Source organism: Artibeus jamaicensis, unplaced genomic scaffold, assembly GCF_021234435.1.
Source record: "Artibeus jamaicensis isolate MK-2021 breed Jamaican fruit bat unplaced genomic scaffold, CSHL_Jam_final scaffold_612, whole genome shotgun sequence".
NCBI lineage: Eukaryota > Metazoa > Chordata > Mammalia > Chiroptera > Phyllostomidae > Artibeus > Artibeus jamaicensis.
In genome coordinates this window covers 5,216,974-5,241,238 of record NW_026522049.1, presented here as the reverse complement: position 1 = coordinate 5,241,238, position 24,265 = coordinate 5,216,974, and the positions used below count along the sequence as shown (strand labels likewise).

The 24,265-nt window shown below is 43.4% G+C and overlaps 1 protein-coding gene across 2 annotated transcripts in view; it reads left to right on the top strand.

Annotated features, from left to right (window-relative positions):
* AGBL1 (AGBL carboxypeptidase 1) overlaps positions 1-24,265 on the top strand; it is a 565,654-nt gene that overhangs the window by 188,946 nt on the left and 352,443 nt on the right. For both annotated transcript variants that reach the window (XM_053658825.1, XM_053658826.1), the window contains exon 17: positions 20,864-20,993. In XM_053658825.1, coding sequence (XP_053514800.1) covers positions 20,864-20,993 — 130 coding nt within the window. The remainder of the gene's footprint in view (positions 1-20,863; positions 20,994-24,265) is intronic.

Below are 24,265 nucleotides of genomic sequence, written 5' to 3'. Positions count from 1 at the left end.
CATATAGAATAGGGCAGATTTGGGAGGGCTTAAAGTAATCTCAAAGAACTTCCCCAAGAACTTTGTAGGCATTTGGGGAAAAGATTTATTTCTATGTTCATTCTGGATACAGGAACCTCTGCAGTGCTCACTGTATGTCTTTTATGCTCTTATAAAACCACTTCGTGGGGTTATTCAATTCTCTACTATAAAGGCAGGATAAAAATTAATTTTGAATGATTGAATCTGCACATGGGATGAAAATTAAATACAGATTAATATGTGTCAGGGGTTGGCAAACTGTGGCCCACGGGCCAAATCTAACCCATCATCTGTGTCTGTGTCACTCCCCAGCTGAGAATAGCTTCTACATTTTTGCATGGTTGAAAGAAAATTGGAAGGAGACAACACTTTGTGATACAGGAAAGCTGTATGATATTCAAAATCCAGTGTCAGCAAAAACAGTCTTGCTGGTCTGTAGCCACACCCGTTTGGTCCGGCATTGTGCTGGCGGCTTCTCCAAGGCAGTGACTGAGTCCGACAGTTGTAACAGAGACTGTCCAGGCCGTGACATTTACTGCGTTTAAAATCCTGACTCTGGTCCTTGACAAAAAGTTTGTTTCACTCCCGACACACATGAAAAGTAAGCCTCATTTTTATATATACACAGTAAAAGTCGTAAGTTGGAATGCTCTGGAATTGGCCATGGATGTCTCACCGTTGTTCAGACGTGGCCTTTGAGCAGCACCCCTCAAACTTCGCACAGAGGTGACTGGGGGCTCGGTTAAAGTGCCGGTTTGAGTGTGGCCGGTGGGGGGTGTGGCCTGAGATGGCGTGTCTGTGACAGACTGCAGGGTTGTCGGTGCTCCTGGCCTGCAGGCTGCATCTGAGTGGCGCTGGTTAGAGGATGCTCTCGTTGCTCTTGCTCTGGTCTCATCCAGGTGGTTCATGGGCTCGAGCTGCTTCGGTCTGTGTGTGTTTGGTGTGGGCTCTAAGGCAAGGTGATGTGGTGGAGCAAATACAGACTCTGGGGTCCGAATGCTGGGGACGAGCTCTGCCTTCCCACTGGGTAACACTGGGCCTGTGCATTAAACCCTCTGCCTCAGTTTTGTCTTCAAGACTATGGAGAAAATGATCTTATCTCAAAGTATCGGTGTGAGAATTGAAAAGAAACTCCATGTAAATTGCATCCAAGGAGTTTCTTTCTGACCTTTAATATGCTCTGTAACGTTTCCATCCTTTTCTTTACAGAATCATCTGTTTTCATGCCACTTCTGTGCTGCTGTTTGTTTCTCTGTTGTTTCATTCACCTCTTCTCTCCTGCTTTGCCGAAGATGGTTATAGTTTGCTGTTTTGTGTGAAAATGTAGCTTCTAAGTTAAATAAAAACTGTAAGAGTATGTCTTTGGGCAACAATTAAAATGATGTGTTACTCCTTCAGTAGCCATGGGGAAATCAGAGATTTTGTGCTTTAATAATTGACATCCATTTTCATGCAGGTCTGCACAAACAACTCACAAATATGTGGATCATTTTTCAAGATCTATTATGATATATAGATAACAAGCATTCATTACTTTCTACACTGCCAGGTTTTAAATCTGTAGTCCTCAGTTTCTTTTGGAACATGGATCTCGTCAAGTAGCTCATGAAATCAATGATTTCACCCTGGAAAAATGCATGTACACAAACATTTTTGCGTATTCTTGAAGCCATTTACCAGAATGGAGGGTCTGTGAGCCTCAGGCTAAGAACTCCTGACTCCTTACTTTTCATGGCCAGGAAATGGATCTTATGTCAACCGTGATCTCTCATCTCTACAGAGTCTGGCACATAGATAGCCAATGCTCATCTCTTTGAACTTGACTTCTATGAAAATGATTCCAAAAGGTCTGTCTTCAGCTGTGAGTTCTATCGTCAGTACCAGACACGTCCTATTCCAACATCTTCCTGCGTCAATTCAGTTGTCTCTCACCCATGTGTAACTCAGTGAACAGAACTGGGTAAAAATAACGGCTAATAAATGAGGTGGCGCTATGGACTCATCAGGAGCATGTAATAGTGGGCTGGGCCGAAGCAGAAAATGCATCTTGTCATGACTCTTCTCAGATACCCAGATGCCCTGCATAATGAAATGAACTAAAAAGTTGAAAAGGAAAGGCCCCTTGGTTATTTCAAAGGGAAGCGGCTTCAGTTTGAAGGGAGGCGAAGTCTCAGTGGGCCCAGACCCGTGTCAGAAAACAAACACCAGCACTTCCAGGTAGCCCCTTGGTCTCATCTGCAACAGACTCAGCTGCATGAGTAGTAGTATTTTTCCAGTAGTTGTCCAAGGACCTGTCCAGTAGCACTGGCCCAATTGTCAAATGTCCAGTTTACCTTTTCTCTAAGCAGCCAGACTTCTTCAGAGTTACATCTCTGAGTTGGTGACCCCCAAATGGAGCACAACAGAAGCCTCCTGAACGGAGTGGCTTGTGTTGGACTTGCATCATCCCCAAGAGACCACCGTGGTGTGAGTCCGTTCCGTGTGAAGGGTCCCGAAAGTATCTGGATGGGTCTCAAGTTCTCCTCCTTGGCTTTCTTGTAAAGGAGTGGGTTTCCTCTTGTCGAAGCGAAGAATGAGAGCAGTGTGCATCATTAACTGATCCTGAACTTCTTTATTCAGCCCCCAATTTGGTTTCTGGTTGTACTGACCCACAATTTTAGCTGTGGTGTTTCAGCTAAACAACAGCTGGGAGTTGACAGCAAGCCAGCTGCAGCCTGCCGGAGCAAGCACTTGAGCTCCGAAATGTATAAAAATGATAAAATGACTAGGCAGAGAGTTTTCTAATTGCAGCCAGGATCCTGCAGCTGGGAAGTCACCAGAAGATATATATGCTGTGTTGTCATCCAGTAATCATGCTCTGCACCCCACCTGAAAAGCACTTCCCTTCTTCCTCACCCCCAAGTCAGCTGCCAAAAATGTGAAGTCTTTTTCCAGCCTGAAAGCTCCATTCACTCCTTAGTAAGGAGTTAACCCAGCTCTGGATTTGTAAACCCAGCAAAGGACTAAGCCAGGGAGATAGATCAACTGAAGTTTGAAGGGGTCATGCTGATAAGGTAATACCAGGAAATAAGACTCAGATACAAGTCTAAGATGAGATCTGGGGGAGGGGGTCACAACAGCAGCCTCCCAGTCCAGCACCACCTGCAACGCCAAACAAGATTCAGAGCACACAGCCTATCCTTCCCTCAGCCTTCCGACACGCCCCCTCCCTCTCCTCCTCCTCTCTTTCCCATTTTTTCTCCTTTCTACCACATGCTCCCCTTTCTTCAAACAAGTGCTACAACTCATCACCCTCCCCTGCTGGGCCTCTCTCAATGATGGTAGAGCATTCATCTTCCTTGAATTCTCTCCCAAACATGGAGAGGGTGTCCTTCTTCTGTTATAGCAGAAATCTCCCTTATGTCAGAGATCCATCCTTCTGCTTCCATACTTCATCTTCTAAGCATTCATTCTTGATTTAGGGGGAAAAAATAACAATCCCACTTTTATAGTTAATTTTCTTCTGCTTGAAATTTGGCTTTCAAGACGGCCGTTTCCCTGTGGATTTAAAAGCTGAGCGGTTTCTTTGTGCTTTCATTCCCTGGAGCTCACTCACCCTCTCTGTGCCCGCAACCTGCCACACTGACTAGTGTTCGTGGCAGGGATACAGGACAAGGGGCCAGGGGAACAGGAGGTGTGAAAAGAAAGGAAGGGACATCTGGGGTAGTGTGAAGCCTTAGCTTGCTACATTTGGGGGACCCCTGGCTTACACCGCCCTGGCTTATGGACTTTTTTTGTACTATACCAAAAGCTTCTCAAAAGAAGGGGCCTTTTGGTTTTTTTTTTCTGTTTGTATCTTTGGGGTTTCCCAGAGTGCCTAACATCTGACACCCACTTAAAAACAAATGCTTATGCAGTGTACAGTGCATAAATGAGATCCAGTCCAATCTGGTTGAATCTCTTGTTGCTAATCATCATGCCCTCCCTTTGTAACGTCTTCCAAAGTGTTACAACATAGATCATTTTGCTTGATGTGACTATTAGTGGGTTGTCACTTTTTGCTGCACTTTCATGAATGAGCCAGAAAGCATAAAAATAAACAGTCACTTTGAAGTAGAGAATTCAACCAGAAGGAGAAATGGTGTGGGCAACTGGCTATACTGTTTGTCTGGCCTGTTGGGGTCTGGGTCAGAGGCCAGCAGACCACAGCCTGGAAGCCATGTTTGTAAGTAAAGTTTTACCAGAACACAGCCATGCTCATTGGCTACATGGTGTCTGTGGCTTTGTCAGGAAGAGCCTGCAAAACCTAAGACATATCCCGTCTGGTCCTGGACAGAAAAGGGGTTTTCGCCTCCAGGGATCGCTGATCCGCTAAATCACGTACCACTAGACCATCTGCTTTGGGTTTCTCAGTATTTGGATAGTTCTGGTCTGTTGTCTTCCCCTCTTCTACTTTCTCTGTATCTGAAGATTTACAAGTATTTTTTAAGTCTTTGCAGTAATTCTGGAGGGGGTTCCTGAAGCTATAATGGATGAATGCACATATTCAATCTTCTGTGTTTAAGCAAAAATCCTTTCCATTAAGATTTGACAGACATTAGAAATTCTATTAACAGAAGATAGAGTCCTCCATCTCATAATTAGAAAAGTCCCAGGGAGACATAACACATTAACTTATAATTATAAATGGCTGTTATGCTTCCCTCTTCATAATTGACCCCCGATTCAGAATTAATTGCTTCCGTATCCCTGTTATTATCTCCTTCACATGTGTATGGTTTTCGGTTGGCAGGACTCAGCAACTAGACCGTGAAGCAGTTGGGGTGATGTTGAAGGCATTTTTGCTCTTGAGCATCTGTAGTATCTGCCACAATGCCCAGCACGAAGAGGTTGCCTCCTGATTGCTTCTTCCGTAAAACCAAATGATTTAGAATCAGAACTAACACAAGAACTTTAGTTGCGACAAGAGTATTTCTCACCCGTTGGCGAGAAATGTGAACCAGATGTTCATTGTGTTCCCCAACTCTCCTCCCAGGTCTGTTACACAGTTTGATTGATGATTGGGTTTAGGAGCCGGCATTGTGAACAGATTAAAACTTCAAATAATGATAAAATAACAATATTACTTTATGTTTGTATAACTCTTTCATTGTGTAAGGTGTTTTCCTACATATATATATATATATATATATATATATATATATATGTATGTTTTAATCCTTTTATATGCAGTATTGGAGGATTACGAGGTGTATTTTATTCGGTTCTTGATTATTCTTTCAAAGAATAAAAGATACTGGTGGGGATAATCATCAATTTTGGAAAATAAAAAGAATATTCCCTATTTAACATTATTTTCTGTAAAACTATGAAAAGCGAGGGCAGGAACCCAGGAAGGGTTTTATGAAGAGCTCATCATAAATATCCATTGCCAAAGTGCAAACCTGAACCTCCCTATCTTCCTCTGTCCCGAAAGAGCATCACCATGAGGCAGTTCGCAGGTCTGCTTTTTGCAGGGAAACAGGAAAGGGTCTGGGCAGGCCTGTCGGCCTCCTCAGGGCTGTGCGCTAGAGCCCCTGCCCTCACAGACACGTGGACCCACCTCTGACCCTAACACCATCTGCCCACCAGAAATGATCCCAGCATTGAGCTTATGTCCTCAAATATTGTATATGCAGAGGATGAAGAAGTCTCCAGTTCTCCTCTTTACATCTAGGACACAACATCACGGTTTGGTACAGATGGTTAGACACAACTACGGGTCTCCTTACAGGTTCCTGCCCCCAGAATAGTTCACAACCAGGAGTTGTCAGCCAAAGGGGTAATGAGCCTTTTTGCCCAGAACAATGTGCTGCTGTTCATTCTGAGCACTGTCTGATCTGTCCTAAGAGAAGCAGGATAGATTGTTGTTTGTTTGGGGGCAGGGAGGGGGGCTCTGTGGCTCTACACATCATGTAGAATGAAGTGAAATAAAAGCAGCAAAGCTGTGATTACACAAGGGAATGTTTTAAGAATTGAGGGAAAAGGTCCCAGAGCAAGATTGCTGGGTGGGAGCTTTAGAAAAAGTGCCGATTCAGTCTAAAATCCTGTAGAACAGGAACAAACGTTGAATGGAACTCCATTTATTTTAAAATGTCAAACATAGAAAGCAGTGCAACCTCCACTCATTGGTTGATACTACAGTTTGGTTCTCCACTAGTCCAGAATGAGGCTTTAGACTTGGATTTAGCTGTTAGGAAGCGTGCATTTTAAATGCATTACAGGAAGCTAAAGTTGTAAATAAATCATTCTGCCATCTTAAACTGCCGACAAAGTATTCAGCAGCAGCCGTGACCTGGTTAGCAGCAGAAAGGTGCAAATTTCCAGTCAGCAGCAGAAACATTCAATTGCTATGTAAATGGTGGAGGGGAGGTACTTCCCCTTCAGAGAGATCAAATTAATTAACATCATAACATCACATCAGAGCATCAGGGTGTCATGTGCTGGTACCTAGCAGCTTTTCAGGTATGAGTCCCCTGGGTATGTAAAGAACTCCTCACTCACCACTCTGAGCTATTTTTATGTCCACTATAAAAAAACTGAATAACCACAGGGTTTGTGGCCATGCTGAATCCCTCAGACACAATAGGGAGCTGAGGACAGTTAAACACCCACCTTGCAGGTAGGACTGAAGAGCTTTAGGGGGCCAGCTACTGGCCAAAGCCCAGGAAATCCCTTTTAGCTGTGCAGGTTAGTGGAGGAAGGCCCTGCCTTTGTCTCATGGGTTCCTGATCATCATGAGGCTTCAAGGATCAAACCTAAGCATTGTGACCAGCCTCTGAAAGAGGCTGTTGGTGATTCACACAATGGGCAAGAAAGTTGAGAACACGTCAAAACACCCTCATTAATGTAAGCAAGGCCCTAAATAAACAAATAGAAACAACATATATAAACTAATGTCCTTCCATGCATTCCATGTTAGATGCTTTTAAATGCATCGTCATCGTTATGACTTCTGTAGACATGAGAACATTTGGGCAGCAAGCTGCATAGCTTCAGAATTTTTAACATTTTCATAAAGTTCCTCTACATTTTGTTTCCAATAGATTATTAATACATAGGAATTTGAGCTATATTTAAAAAAACCTGAAGACAGGTTATTCCAAGCTTCAGTGTGTAAATAAGGTAGAAGTATGTTGGTAGAATAGAACCTCATTTAATAAATTGTTTCCGATGAGAAATCAGTTGTTAATCTCATCGTGGATCTCTTGTATGGGATTAACTGTTTCTCTCTCACTGCTTTCAAAACTGTGTTTGCCTTTTGACTTCTTGAGTATGATGCACCCAGGTGCGGACCTGGAGGTCTGTGTCCTGGCATGTGGTGTGCACTGGATGTGTCGTCTGCTCACGTCTGTTGAATTTTTTATTTTAGTGATTGTATTTTTCAACTCTCAAATTTCTATTTGGTTCTTTTATACAATTTCTATCTCTTTACTGATGATTGTTGAGACATGGTTTTCCTACTTTCCTTCAGTTCCTTAGATGTAGATCTCCTTAGTTCCTTAAATAGATTTGTAATCACTAACTTAAATCTTTGTCAGTAAATCCAGTGTCTGGGCTTCCACGTGGATGGTTTTTATTAATTGCTTTATTTCCAGTATGTGGGCCATGCTTTCTTGTTTTTTTTTTGCATGTGTCATAATTTTTTTTTTTTTGCTGACAACTGGAAATTTTAAATGACATAATGTTGTAGTTTTGGAAATCAGGTTCTTCCCCATTTGGTATTTTTTGTCTAGTAACTTTACATGGAACTAGTTCTGTAATGTCTATAGATTTATCCTGCATGGCCACTCAAGCCTCTGCTGGGCCAGCTTATAGTTGTCTGATTATTAGATGGAGGTTTTCTGAGTTGCCTGGAATAAGTAGGCCCCATAGCCTCTGCTTGGAGGTGGGAGGGTGGGCATGGGAGGCTTTCCCTCAGTAGGCAGTCAGATAGCTCGCAGCCCTGCCTCCGCCTTCCTTTCTGTTTGTGCAGATCTTCACGGTTCGTCTCAGGGCTCTCTTGAGCGTGCACACGGGCTGGGGTGCACATGTCGTCCTGTGAATGTACGTTGCCAGGAATAGGTTGGAGCTTTTCTAGTCTTCCTGTGGGCATTTCCCGCCCTGGCTTTTAGTTTTAAATTCTGTGATTAGTCCATTGTTTTTGCCCGCCTGCCGTTTCCTGCCTCCGACAGCCATGAGGTTCAGCAATGCCTGTGATTGGTTTCGACAAATTTCCCAGAGAAAAAGGCTCTTTCCACGTGGCAAGGTCTGAGTTAGATAAAACAAAAACCAGGGCTGTGTTCCGTGGCTTCTGACAAGGGAACAGAGCTAACACGCATCAGTGGCTTTGCAACAACGCAGCCTCGCAGAAGAATCTTGACACGACTTGGAAGACATCATTAATTAGATTTCAGTTGCCATCTGCCACGCGGTCCCTGTCAGAGCCCAGTAAAATGCAAATGCAGACTCGATGACAGAGTGAAAGGAGAAAACAACACCTTCCTCATGGTTGTGGGTACTCGGTCTGGGTCCTGTGTTGGGGGCCTGGGGTGGCCAGCAGGTCTGGGGGGCTGCTGCTCATCTTGGCACTGAAGAAACAAACAGTAAACATTTCATTTCCTAAAGTTTTATTTGAGATGTTTTCACCTTCATGGAAGGCAGGAAACAGACATTATCTTCTCTAGGAGTTTTTCCTGTAAAATATTATGCTAAGAGTTATTCTCGTTGGTAGAGATATAAAAGTCATGTTAATGATGTTCAGCTTGAAGTGTATATTTTAGCATCAAATATGCAGTTTCAAAGATAACTACTTTTTCTGATTCATGAGACATGGCTAGAAGGATGTTTTGATTTTTTACATTGCTAAAATAACTTCCTGAATAAAAGAATGCACCAAGTTACTAATGACAAACCCATCTGATAACTCTCCTGGGTTGTAATGGAAATAAACTAAGTAATTTCAAACTTTTTGTGCCATTATCTTGGAGGGAGCCAGCATACAGAAAAGGACTGTACTCCTCCATTAGTAAAAGATGGGATCTGACTGTTTCCAGGAAGAACCATTGATACCATATCTGTACTCAGCCATACCTATTCTGAAAGGAAAATAGACTTTGACTGTACAAATGCTTCCCGGGAACTAGAGTTTGGAGAATTCCTTTATTTTCTCATTCGTTCATTACCTACTGATCCAGGCCCTGCTGTCTGTCAGCAGTTGCTCCTGCTGCTGAGGATGCAGGCTTCGCGGTCCTTGTTTCACTGAGTCTGTACTCTTGCCGGAAGGTACAACGTTGCCAAAAACGGTCACATGCTAGAATGACTGTGAGTTTTAAGTGCAGTGAAGAAAATACAATAAGCGAGCAACAGGGTTGGATGGTTGGAAGGGAGAAGATTCTCTCTGATAAGATGACATAGAAGCACAAACCTGAGAGAGAAAACATGGGGTAGCTGGGAGAACAATCAGGTAGAGGAACTGGAAGGTAGAGGCCTTGCGGGTGGCAGGTGCCTGGAGCACAAAAATAGTTGTGCTCCAGGTTGGATGCAGTTCAGAATGCGTTTGGAAGACACTGAAGAATTTGGGGCAGAAAAAGTATAAGAATCTCAGGCTGTTGTGAGCACAGCAGATGTGAGATGGGTGGTGAGGGCAGTCAGGAATGGAAGCAGGTAGAAGGCCCCTGCAGGGGCCAGGTAAGGGATGATGGGGGCGTGGGCAGAGTGCTGGGGAGAAGGTGGTGAGCTGTAGCTGGTTTCTAATGTGTATGTATTGAAGGCAGTGTCCGTAAGGTTTGCTGGTAAATGAGATTAGGGCTGTGAATTAAGGAATCGTCAAAGGTGATTATAAGATATTTGGTCTGAGCAACCAAAGGAATGGGGCAGTCATTTACCGAGAATAGAGAGTAGTAGTTGGCACCCTCTTCTTTGTATATGATGCTTAATAAATTATTCCTTTGCCTTTCTGAATTCCTGCACGTGTGTGTGTGTGTGTGTGTGTGTGTGTGTGTGTGCACCTGAGAAAGACAGAGAAGGGGAAAGATTCAGCTGAACAATACAAATGGGCTGCAAAATAGTGTGAAAAGATTCAAGCCAACACAAAACCTTTTCTAAAAGAAATGGTGTGGAGTATGTCAGGAGAGAGTGAGGACAAATGCTAAGAAAGAAAAGAAGATATTAGAAGATTGTGCTTTAGGTAAAGAAAGTTTCAGACATCCTCCAGGCTACCCATTTCCAGTTCAGTGGAAAACTAGAGTTCAGATTCTTGCTTGGAGTACGTGACTGGGGATAGTTCCATGGACCTTGAATTGCAGTTTCTTTGGCTATGAAATGGACCCTGATTTGAGGATTACATGGTAAGTGTAGCTTTTCACTGTCTTATTTTCATTTCCTTCGTATGCTTTACTGAAAGTCTCAGAAAAGGAAAATGGCTGTGTATTGATAGTCTAATTTGTCTCTAAGCTTTTGAACAAGTAGTTATTGAGAGCCAGTGAATGTAGGGCACGATGTGGAGGATTGAAGCAGATTCAATGAATATACAAAATTAGTTTATTCTCCAGTGATTTGTAATCTAACTACATAGTTCAGTTAAATGAGAACCCAGGACAGTATTTGATGATGATGCAAATGTGGATGCTATGAAGAATGGCTTTTTAAAAGTCTAGACATTTATGGATCACTAATTGTGTACTAAGCATTTTGCTAAGTACCTTCAGGCTGTTATGTCACTTAATTCTAGGAAACAAGAAATGAAATCCCATGAGTTAGATACCAATATTGCCTTTAGATAGAAATTGAGAGGCAGAAGTAGTCCTTATAGTAAATTTAGTGAAGTTAAGTCATTTGGCCAAATGCACATAGCAAGTGGTAGAACCAGGCTCAGATGCGCACAGCATGACTTCAGTGACTATAAGCTATGAGCTATGGATTGGAGTAGTCAACCAAACTCTCCTACAAGGGGAAGAGCTTGAGAAGTTTTCTGAAAGATGAGTAGACTAAGGAAGAGTGAAGAAAAGGATGAAATTTCAGGTGTGGTTCCAATAGCCTTTGAGAGAATTTGGGAACGACCAGAAAATCCAGCTTGCTTGTAGCAGCGGATTCCTGTTGGGCGGCACAATAGTAAAAGGTTAAGTTGGTTCCGGGGGCTGAGACCAGATTGCAGAAGACCTTGAGTGCCAGCCAAGGTAGTTCATACATCTCCTTTAGGTAATGAGAAGCCACTGGAAGAGTTTTATTATTATTTTGGAATTATGTCACATTGGAAGAGAAGTGTTATGAGAACTAGGAGATGGAGCAATGGGGGGAAATGGAGACAACTGCAGCTGAACAATAAAAAAAATAGGAGATGAGACAACCAGTAAGGAGGCAATGACCATACTCCAGCAATGAGATGATCCGTCTTGGTGATTTTTCTCTTTATGAATCTGTGTTTCAAAGAAGAAAAGTGTATAGCCCACACCCCTGTCTTCCTCTCCTCTCCTCTTGTCTCTCTCTTTCTCTTTTGTTTTGAAAGTATTTCTCTAGAATATGCATTTTTTAAAGGATAAAGGCAGCTTGGATAGAGATCCTGTCTTCTGATCTTTTTTTTTTTTAAATAAATAAACCATTGACAGCCCTGAGCCACACAAAATGAAGGAATTTGCCTCAGATCACGTGGTAGCAAGTATGAAAACCACAGCTAGAACTCAGTTTGTTTTCTGATTTTCTCTCCAGCACTGGACATGTTTTCACTCTTGTCTTTTCACTTTCTCTGACCAAGACTTCAAGGAAAAGGCACTCCAGAGTTGGTGACGGTTCCAACCCTTCCTTCAGTTAGCATGGGGCTGGAAGTCACTACTGCTTCCCCGGGGACGTGGTGCATGTCTCCTAGCCACTGAAAACCCCATCAGCACAAATGTTTCTCTGCATCTGTGTTCTCAACTGGTTTACATTGTGCACTAGGGGAAAACAGCCTGCAGTCCTCTTGAGGAAGCAGTCAGTCCCCCTTCTGGCTGGCTCTGCTGGTTAGCAGGGAAGGGGAGGGCTGTTACTCTCCATAGACACCTCATCAGGGCGATGTCAATATCTGACCTGCTTTCTGGCCCATAAGGGAAAATTACCCTGCTGTGAAAGAACACTCTGAGGCATAGAAAAGGGGAACAAAAAGAGCTGTGAGTTCTTTTCACTCTGGAAGAGAAACCTGGGGTGTGACTTAGTCTTATGGTCCCACAAAAGGACCCTCATGAGTTCCTTTGGGAGATCTCAGCTGTAAGCTTTTTTACCAACTCTTCCATTAGGGAGAAGAGGATGGAGCTCCCATTGCGTGTTATAAAAAGGCATTTATTTTTTCTCATTGTTAATGCTTTTGAGTTTTGCATAGAATATTTTTTTTTAATCAAAAGTTTCTCTCTGACAAGGAAAGTACAGTGATTTTAATCCAAAGTAGACCACAGCTGTACACAGGCCTGCAGATGATCAGGAAAAATCAATATCCTATAATTAAATCTGTTGAATTAACAGTAAAAAAAGAAAGTCAGAGTTTTAATTTAGATATTGGCTGCCCAGGGAAGAAATACTTGGGCAGCAGTAGAATGGGGACTTGGGTTTTTGTATCCCTTGGATAACGATGAATTAGTTGCCTGTCACCTGGGGGTCACAGTGCTGGGTTGGTGCAGAGAATTTAACAGATGAACATGGGCATAGTGTTTGCCTTGAGCTGCTTGGTGATAATCCCCAGATGGAAATTTCTTGTAGGGCTCATTCAGCGCTGTGTTACTCAGAATTAGAACAGTGTCTGACATATAGTAGTTGTGGTAGCAATAAATACTTGGTGAATTAATCAATAGTGTATCTTCTTATACACCACTTCTGTCTTTTGAATATAATTTTATACCTTATACCAACTTGCCAAGTATGAAGGAGAGTATTAATTTTACATGTGAGAAACCTATAGACTAAAATGCTGAAATAGTTCTAAAGCTAGTGATCAAGTCATGGCATTAGACTCACAAGCCATCAATTATTAAAATATTAAGCAGTGAAATTCTTTCTTTAAACAATGTCTAACTCCAAGTTCAATGTGCAGTTCAGAAAGAAGCTAAGACACCTGGGTGCATGTAGCTGTAGGAGGCAGAGGCCCTCTGTTTCGGAAGGTTTCTTCCCCAGCCTTCGCCTCCTGTGGGCATTGGACTGATGTGCTGATATGGTGGTGAAGACTTCGGGGCATCTTATAGCAACTATTTTTTAGTTTATTCTCCAGTCAGAAGCTGATATACCTGTGTGTCCTTAAACAGATTAGTTAAAGTCTCTAAACCTTTAATTCCTCATCTGAAAATCAGGAATTATAATAACAAATGTCTATAGGATTATTATGGGGATTAATGGGGATAATACATATAAGCTATTAGCAAAAGACTGGTACAAAATAAGGACTCCATGAATGAAATCCGTAATGGTGATGATGATGATGATGTTGACGATGGTGATGATGCTGAGGAGGAGGAAGTATAGTTTTTTCATAGTCATCTGACCTGAAACAAAAAGGTAAAAGTGGACCTCATTTGTTTGTCACATGCTGGTAGACTCTGTCAATAGTTAATACATATAATAATTTTGCATTTTATTTTACATCACAGACATGACAACTGAGGGAAACATAAACATTGAGAATAATGTGGGTTTGCTTTTGTGGTGTCAGAAAACATTTGAAGTCTAAAAACTGTTGCTTTGCTGTTGATTTTGATTTAATAAACATTTACAAAGGACACTTCATTTAGGCCATCTCAGATTACATAACTGAATGGCACTTTATTGATGTTACTCTGCATTTATTAAATAGCTTTAGGGGGTCAGGTGCTCTTCCAGGCTCTGGGGACTGAGAGATGGGATGAGACATAGTCTTGTCTCCACAGGGCCGACCATCCATGGGGAGAACTGTGATCATACTGTAAGGTAGTTCTGTGGCAGAAATATCCTCAGGCTACTTTTCTAAAAAGTGAAAATGTCCATATCTCTCTGGTCATTTTCTTTGAGATTTTATGTGATGTACTTTTGAGGCTAGGCTCATGGGAATTTTATTTCCTGGGTTCTTGAATATGGGTAGCAGTGTGTCTGTCCCTGTTTGTACTGAAGATCAGTTTTGCTGCGTGCAAAATCTATCTCTAGTTTCATTTCTTTAAATGTCTTATTTAATACTTTGAACATCACTCTTCTGTCATTGGAAGCATTGCTGTCCAAAAGTGTTAGTATAATTATTCCTTTTTAAGTCACATGCTTTTATTGCCTAGATTCCCAGTGAATTTTTTTTTCTTTAAAATCCATGATTATTACTAGATTATGTCTCAGTGTTGGTTGTTCTGGATCAATATTCTCAGATACATAACTGTTTTAATATATAGCTTTGAATTGTTAGACTATTTTATGAGTGTTTTCTTAATATAGGTTTTAGCACTTATTCTAATCTTTGGCTTTGTTTTTCTTTCTTTATTAGCATGTTGGAAGTTGTTTGCCTATCCTCAATATTTGTCACTTTCTCTTGAATCCTTTTTATTTCTGTTATTTCCTTAGGATTAAAAAATGTTTTTCTTTCACATTTTTCTCTTGAGTTCTTCCAGCCTGGGTTTTATTAACTAAAGGATAATTTATTTTCTAATCATTTTTTGAGTTGTTACATCATTTTTGAGCTTTTCTAATTCTTACATATGTTGTTCTTTCATGAATTATAGAATGCTTTCCCTTTAAAATTGTAACTTATAAAAATCTTTTAAGTGTTTATTTTGAAATAGTTTATGCATCAAAAAGTTGTAAGAATTGTAAAAAAGTTATGTGTCTCTTTCACTTAGCCTCCCCAGATGCTCACATGTTACATGTCCACAGTATAATGATCAAAGCCAGGATAACAACACTGGTATTAATTACTCTGCAGACATTATTCAGATTTTGCCAGTTTTGCCAATAGTACCATTTTCTCCACAATTGCAGCTACGAATTTAGTAGTCATGCCTCCTCAGTCTCCTTCAATCTAAAATAGTTCCTCAGTCTTTTTGTTTATTTTTCTTGATCTTGACGTGTTTGATGAGCATTGGCCTGCTCTTTGGAGAATGTACCTTAATTTGGATTGGTTGAATGTATCTTTGTGGTTAAAATCAGATTTTGTGTTTCTGTCGAGAGCACCGTAGGTTGTGCCTACACAAAGTGACTGTGTTTGCCTTTGGCATTAGTAAGTATCTCCTGGACAGATACTCTGAGTAATGTCAATATTCTGTCACTCATCACACCTTCATCCTCTAATTTTAGCATCCACTGATGGTGGTGTGCAGCAATTACTGTGATGTTTGCCAAATGATAATGTTTTTATTTTCCTTCACTCCTATATTTATATTGAATTTATTGGGGTGACATTGGTTAATAAAATTATATAGGTTTCAGGGGTACAATTCTATAACACATCACCTGTACCCTGTATTGTGTGTTCACCACCCCAGGTCAAGTCTCCTTCCATCACCATTTATTTCCCCTTTATCCTCTTCCACCTCCCTCACCCCCTTCCCTCTGGTCATCGCCATGCTATTGTCTGTGTCTATGAGTTTTTTTTTCTCTTAATTCCTTCACCTTTTTCACCTAGCCCCCCTCCCATCTATCCCCTGCCCGCGCCCCTCTGACAGCTGTCAGTCTGTTCTCTGTATCTATGAGTCTTATCTCCATTTTGTCTATAAGTTTGTTTTGTCCATTAGTTTTGTTCATCACATTCCATAGAAGAGAAATCATCAGGTACTTGTCTTTCTCTGACTTGGTTGTTTCACTTAGCATAATATTCCCCAGGTCCATCCACTCATTCCATGTTTGCAGGACACTTGGGTTGGTCTTTTCTCTTCCTCTGCTCTTTAGATTATTGGCTCTCTGAACATTTTAAGTGACAAAAAACATCCTAATACTATGACCCTGGTAATCCTGATTGTTTTGAGCTTTGCAACTGGGCCTAAAGATGAAAATGCTTTCCTTTTTTCCCCATTTTTCCCTTTGTCCACCCAAGCGATGATTCCGTGGAAAGCTCTGGGTGCTGTGTCCACCAGCAGTGCCCTATGCTGCTCTGTCTTGTTCCTGCAGCTTCAGCACAGCTCTGCCTGTATCAACAGTCTCCTCCTGCACCTGTGCTGCCTCCTGGGCCGAGGACGTGCAGTGAATGGTGAGGCCACTTGCTAAACCTCAGACACGCTGCCTGTCTTCAGACTCCCAAGCTGGAGGCACTAATGTGACCAAGCCTCTCGCATCCTTGATTCAGCCTGATGGCCTCCCTGTCTCCATTTTCCCAGTCACAGATGAATGGGAGATTTTCGAATCATTTTATTGTCCAACCACAGCTTCGTGGATTCTCTTTTAGGAAGGGACTGTTAGATCATTTCAGCTGAAATGCTTTTGTTTGGTCATGAATTGATCATATTTTCAAGAGATCAGAAGCCTTTTTTTTTTTCCCTAAAGGAAAGGAGTGTGTTCCACCAACAACTGAGGGTTTAATGCTTAGAGACTTTTTAGACACGTTCTGCCAATGCCTAAAAAGAACTGCAGATAGTACAGTGTGTAGCGGCGAAGTGATCGGAAGTGAAACTAGGGGGTGTGTGAGGCAGGGGGAAGGTGCACATCCCCTGTGAAACATTCAGCATCAGTGTGAGACAGTGAGGCTCAATTCTGCTCAGGAATCCCTTTGAAATGCCTCTTAGAATATGGGACCTAGTGTTAGGGGGACTAACTGTCTCAGTTTGCCGGGGACTGGGGGTTTCTTGGAATGTAGGCATTTCAAGGCTAAAACCACAACACTGCTGGACAGACTGGGTAATTGGTCATCTAGAGTTGGCACGTAATCATGCATATAAGCTTTGCCTTGAAGTAGTTAAACTAAGGTTTTTTTATTTTTAAATGCTGACTAGTTACATCAAATGATGCCACCTACAAAAATCATAAGGAAGTGTATTCCCTGCCCCCTCCTGCATCCTGTAAGTTTGCAGTTTTCAGTGGGAAAAAATAGCAGTACTTATCATTTTATTTTTTTATAAGCAAAGCAGGACTTCAAACTATTTGAAGGATGACCTCTTTTTCAGAAATTAGAGGCACTGCATTTATTGCCAGCCAGTCATGGCTGTCCATCTGCTAATTCTCTTCATGTGGAGGGAGCAGCTGTCGTTTCAGAAATGCTACAGCAGATAACAAGATGCGGTGCATTTTCTCTTCCAATGCTTAAAACAAATCCCTGGGAAGAGTAGCAGCAGTTCCTTCGACTGCATGCATCTCTGATATTATTTACACAAAATGGCAAATGGATTTGGGGATTGGAAGCAAATGAATTTGCTTTAAAAGGAAAAGCACTCGAGGTAGGTGTAGTGCCCATTATAGTAATCTGTAATTCCAAAGACAGAGGGACTGGCGGAATGCATAGGCGCACACTCTGAAAACACTGGCCACGCATTGGGCCCGGAATGCAAGCACAAACATCTGAGATTCCCCAGGCCACACGGCCTCTGTGCCAGAGGGCTGCAGACCAAACACGGTTCACCACAGACTAACGGCTCCCCTAGGTCTCACATCTGCCCAGCTTCTCTCCAGATTCAAGTACTTAGGTTATCTTAGATCCCATCCTTCCCTTTGCACTGTTTAACAGCCCAAAATCCAATCAACAATTTATATTGGTTTATTCCTTTGCAGTGTTTCAGACGATTTGTTTTCCTGCTCTGTGGTCCCATTGCTCCACCCTTTCCTGTCCTCAAGTCAAGTGGTACTTAAAACTGACCACGGACTCTTGTCTGGGTCCCTAGTCAGGATTCTTCTCCCTTTCAATCAGCCTGCACATAGCTCCATGATTACTCCTCATGGGGAGAATAATTAGGGTGAAGTAAGGAACCAGTGATCATAGTCCAGGCGGTGCTCTGTGTCTGTGAGAATTATTCCTGTGGAAGGGGGTGTAGACACAGATACTGCTGGGATGCACATGTGATGTAGGTGTGGATGTGACATGGGCATGGACACAGGCAGAAGTAGGGCATTGCAGGTATTTCTGCATGGAGAGATCTGAAGGGTCCTTTCCTTTCATCTCCACAGTGATCCTGGAAGGCAGGTGAAGCAAACCTCTGTTTTTTCACCTATGAGAATATTGACTTTCAAAGAGTCCCCACAGCCCTGGCCGGGAGCTCAGTTGGTTGAAGCATCATCCAAGAGGTTGTGGGTTTGATCCCTGGTCAGGCATCTACAGGAAGCATGTTGATGTTTCTCTGTCTCTGTCTCTCTCTTCCCCTTCCTCTCTTCCCAAAATCAATAACACAGCATACAGCGAGGATTAAAAAAAAAAAAAAGAGTCCCCACATCCCATGCCTAATGACAGAACTTTAGATCCTTTTCACCAAAACTTGAGCTTATTCTGATTGTAGCACAAACTTCTGTTTTAATTCTGGGGCCTTGTGACCCAGGGTGGTATTTCTGCTGTGCAGGCACCGCCCTGACCTTGTTTCCAGGGAGCTCAGGGGGAGAGGAGGCGGGCATGCGGAGCTGCCCAGCCGGGACACACGCAAAGCCCGAATTCTTGTCAGCACCTGCACGTGCTTTTAAGGGGCCTCAAAGGATTTCATCACTTTTGATGTTACAAAGAAAAAACACGTCCCCAGTGTTGGTGCAAATCCAGGTCAAGGCAAGGGGAAACAGAGCATTTTAAAGAGAGTGGGGAGGCGCACAGAGGCCGTGCCTGAGAGTACTTGGATTTGAGAAGAGAGATTGCTGACACACAGCAGTCACGCTCAGGCGCGAGTCTGGGGCGCCTGTGTCTTCCTGCGCCTGTCTACATTCAAGGTCTGTGTCAAGTTTTGCGCAATCCTCCATCGCCTGGCAGACCAAATACACCCTGTTTCTAGGTGTCACTGATGATAAAACGAGGAAGAGGGGCGTAAAGCAAGGGAAGAACAGGGGAAAAAAGAGAGGAAGATGCACAAAGCCCTACCATTTTCTCAAGTCAAAATATTTTAACGGTGTCATCGTCCTCCATGATTAATCTAAAGATTTTTCCATTTATAGAGCTGACAAGCAGCAGGAAACTAATATTTAAAGATAATTCCAGAAACATGAAGATGAAAAAGGTGGTAAAAGGAGGAGGAAGATGAACTTTTTTTTCTTCCACTTCTAAGATTTATTGAAAAGCATATTAGAAAAACAGGAAATGTATCTGATTCTACATATAAATGCTAATGCAATTATTTATTCCAGACTGTTTACAAAATACCAGCCCCAACACATTCAGTGTGCAAGGGTTTTCATGGTAACAAAGAACTGCTCCTGTCTCCAGGAAGCTCATGGCTGAACAGGGAAGACAAGAGTTGCAAAAATAGCCCTGGCTGCTGTGGCTCAGTGAATTGAGTGCCGGCCTGCAAACCAAAGGGTTGCTGGTTCGATTCCCAGTCAGGGCACATGCCTGGGTTGCAGGCCAGGTCTCTGGTAGCGGGTGTGCAAGAGGCAACTGATTGGTGTATCTCTCACACATCCATGTTTGCCTCCCTCTCCTTCTCCCTCCCTTCCCCTTTCTAAATAAATAAAATATTAAAAAAAGAAGAGTTCTTGCAAAGATGAATGGGTGGATGGATGGACGGATGGATGGATGGATGGATGATAAAAAGACATCTAGATAGGAAGGTAAGCCCATTCACAGTTGTTTTATAAGAACTCTGAGGGAACCTCTGGATGCTTTTGGAGCATTCGGAGCCAAATGCGATGGCCTGGGGTCAGGGAAAGTCTCTCTGCAGAGCTGACGAGGTGGGAATGGATGGAGCCTAGGAGAGTCCTGAGGTAGCCGACGCAGTTGCTCAAAGAGAACTCTGAGCAATGTGCAGGGCTGGATTGTGGACAGACTAGGTGGCAGGAAGTGGGGCGGGACTAGAAGACGCGGAGGCTCCACGGCTTTCCCCAGTCTGCAGCACCCTGCTCACCCGCCCTAGTGAGGCAAGGACATCTTAGCAGGACTGTCAGGAGCCTGCCCCAGCATGGGCTGTACGGGTGGACCTGGTGATACGGGCTCTTGGGGCGACCTTCCCTGTGGCTCAGCACCTCCATTTCCTTCCCTCCAAATTGCAGCTCGTGCCACCACTGGTCAGCCCTGTCACCTCTGTGAAATAACTTGCTGCTTTTGATGATGAGCGTCTCTGTTTCCCAAATGAGGGAATGGATGATTTTTTAGCTTATTTCTAGCACTAATAATCCATGAGATTCTGGTTCTCTGGGTAAATGTCAGCCTTTCTCAGTCCTCTGTGAGGACGAGGGGAAGCAGAGTGATAGGAGAAAGAGCCTTCTACCTTTTAGAGGCAAGCAGACCTGGAGATAAACCTTAGCTCTTAGTGATATGATCTGGGGCCTTCCAGTCTGTTTTTTAAGCTTCAGTCTCTTCATGGGGTGCAGGAATACCTACCTGGAAGAGTTATAGGGCTAGCTGGAAATATCCTGTCTCACCCACCCAGCATAATAGATTGAGCTGTGTATGTGGAATTGAAGGTTCCAGAGTCTAGATACATTTACAAAACACGTTTTCTGTGCATCTACAGAATGAGGAACTACATTTTCCAAACCTCATCTCAACACTTTGGTAGCCCAGCCCAAGTTAAATAAGGTTTCCCATTCTTTGGGGGGCTACGAGAATAAGCACACCTCTATGGAAATTTAGAGGACAAATCTGCAGCTTTCAGGACACCTGCAGTTGAAGCCACCTGGGCAGATGTCAGAGGGAAGTTGGCTTTGTTGGTTTAAGTGGGTGTCTTGTTGATACTAATTTTCCCAAGTTATTCTCTTGGGAATAACTGAGTGTGAGTGCTTAATAAGTGAGTGCTTATTTGCTTGTCCTTTGTCCCTGTAGTCACAGGTGCTCGTTGCGAGGGGAGGACTTGAACAGACAGTGGCTGGCTCCCAGCGCTCAGCTCCAGCCCACCATTTACCACACCAAAGGCCTCCTCTACTACCTGAACAGCATCGGCCACAGTCCTGCGGTGAGTCACTTCCTTCTGCCTCCACATTCTTGGCTGGTTCCTTCCACCTTCCAGGAGGCAGAGTACTTTTGTTAGGGCCAGAAAACCAGATGTAAGCCAAAGACCTGTGTGTGACCAGCTCTGATGGGGGCTGGAGTCATGTCTTAGGGCTGCCGTAAAACAGCGCCCTAAGGAGTGAGGGGGGCTTCAAAGAACAGAAATGTATTTTCTCACATTTCTGAAGGCTTGGAGTCTGAAATGAAGGTGTCAGCAGGCCATGATCTCTCTGAAGGCTCCAGAGAAGAACGCTTTATTATCTCTTCCCCCTGTGTGTGTCTGTGTGCAAATGTCACTCTTTTTGGAAGGACAGAAGTCACTGGGCTTGTGCCCACTCTAATTCAGGATGGTCCCATCTTGATTCGATGACACGCACAAAGACTATTTCCAAGTAAGGCCCCTTTCACAGGCACTGGGAATTAGAGCTTCATCAGTTTTTCGGGGTAGGGACACAATGTAACCCACAGCAATGTCAGCCCATTGATTCAAGTCTCGTCAGTGAGGCTTCCGGTCTAGAGGGCGGAATAGGTAAATGCTGCGCTTGCCTCACCCCACACCCACATCACAATCACAACTCAACCACAGAGCACCCAGCACGGAGAACCTCCTGAGGTCTAGCTGAACAGACGTCTTCTAACTAGGAATTTATAGAAGACAAACATCAGGACTGACAGGAGGGGCAGAGACACTGAACAGGCTGGTCCCACACCCACATGTGTTGACTTAAAAATCAGGAGGGATGTCTTACTAAATTCTGAACATGGTTCTGGCAATGTCCCAGGCATATTTCATGTATTCGTTTTTCACCCAAGCCTATAGCAACTGTGCAGTGGATGAAGAACAGAGTATCTGAAACCAGAGGCTTAGGTTCAAGATAAGAGGGGAGGCAATGGTAGCCAAATGATGGTATTGAAACAATCATGTATTGACTACAGACTGTGCATATCTGTCTGCAAAATTGTGGAGGCTCCTAGGCCCAAAGTTTGAGTGCAAAGGAATTTGAAGTAACATGGAGGAGCTCACAGGTGAGCCAACTCAGTCACCACTACCACTATCCACCTTCTTTTGATCCTATGTAACGTGGCCTGTTCAGTGAGTATCTACTGAAACACTGGATCAATATTTAATATAGGATGTTATTTAAACCTCAAAATGATTCTGCGGTCAAGTGATTTCCCTGGAGTTGGGAGTCAGTGCTGACCAGTTTTTCTCTCCTACAACCTGTCTTCCTCTAGCGCTACTCTTCGGTGAGATGTGTTGGGAGTCCCCAAGACTCTCCTCAGGTCCAGGGACTCCCCAGAAAAGAGTCACAGAACTCAGAATAGCACTTACACTCCCAGTTGCTATTTATTACAGTGACAGGGTGCAAATTAAAGTCATCAGAGGAATCTGGGTCTCCAGGTGTTTGCCCCCAGTGTGTTGTGTAGACAGTGCTTAGCTCTCTGCAGTGATGTGTGATGCTGTGTGATGCCATGTGGAGACATGTACAGTGGGGCCGGCCTGGAAAGCCTGCTTAGAGGAGCATCGGTATCCAGGATTTTTATTGGGGGTGAGTTTGTAGACACCCCACATGGCTCATCTTGTTTACTCAGGCTCCAGGCCCTTCAGGGGTTAGATGGACACTTTGTGGCCCAAGAGCTCCACCATAAATCACAGGTCAATGTCAAATGTGTGTCATGGTTCAAGGCCCCAGGTAAAGACACTGTCATCCAGCGGATTACTTGAAGGATGTCAAGGTCCTCTCCTGGGGACCAGACCTGTCTTTGGAATTCACAGGATTTGAACACTTCAGACTTGTCCAGTCAGCTGTGCATTGTACAGAGAGCAAAGCACATCCTTTTCCCTGAAGAATCCTCATTCTACACTTGGTCAGATCACGCAACCCCTCACCCTCCCATCCAAGAGGTACTGTAGGCCATGCTGTCTCCCCTCCAGAAGCAAGTTCATGGAGCCCCATGTCCCACCGTCATGGCCTGGAGAGTGTGTCCTCTGTGAGGAGGAAGCCTTAGCCCCTGGGAGAAGAGAGAGATTCATGGGGAAAGAGGTCCCCACTGGGCACACATTTAAACACACACACTCAGCTCATCACGAACAGGATTCTTCTCTGCTCTGACAACCTTTCATTGAAGAGCAGAACATTTATTTTAAAGTGTGACAGGTGAAACCCTTGTTAAAAATAAAATAAACATGAATTAAGTATAAACATGACAGCCACAGACTTGTTTCCTGCTGGGACCATCTGAGAGGTGGGCAAGAAACAGCTGAGCACTAAATGCTGTTCACAGCGTTACAGATTTTCTGATAGGCTCAGCGTTGCCTTTCCGTTAACCACGAGGCTGTGCTTAACCAGCTGCCTGCTGACGGCAGAGCCCTGCCACTCATTCTGTACTCAGGCCTGTTCTGTTCTGGGAAGGTTTCTGCTGTGCCAGAATTGACCCTTGGGCTACACGGTTGCAAGTGAACTATGATTCTGCACAGCCTCTGATTCTTAGGAAAATATCTCCTGGAGCAGTAGGAAGCCACTTCCAGTAGCTTGGAGGTTCCACCTGTTCAAGGTGGGACTCAGGCATTTGTCTGTTTGTGGATAGAATGATACAAACTCCAGGGCCAATGGGAGTGAGACAGGGTTGACAAAGACCAGACAATAAGCAGTACAGCAATATTGACGTAGTCTTTCCTTCATCCATCCAACTGACCATTCATCCACCCATCTGTCCATCCACACATCCATCCATCCCTCTGTCCATCCATACATTCATCCATCCATCTATCCACTTACCCTCTGGACAGGCATCCATCTGTCCACTTATTTACAGCATGTGTGTATAATCATTCTGCTAGGTTCTGGGGATGCAGATAGAGTTTTTAATTTTAAACAGCTTGTCCTTTTGTTCAAGGAGTCCATAGTTTATTCTGGTAAGAAAGTGGAGTTGTATCTGCAAAGAAACCAATGAGTGCACATGTTAAAAACTGTAAAAAAGACTCATATGGCTTGTTGAGTCATTTTCCCTGAAGCTTATGGAAAATCTGGAGACTGAAGGTGCCATTTGAGCTGGACTTGGAGGATGGATAAGAGTTCTGCTTGGCTTTTGTTATAGGAAGGCTGAGAATTATACTTTGCTCAGAGGGTCTACAGGCCTGGCAGGAATCTTTTGATCTTCTGCCTGTGAAACTGGAGTTCTGGCAAGTTTTGTATGCTCGGGGTCACTAGATAAGATAAACAAAAGGGAGTTTTT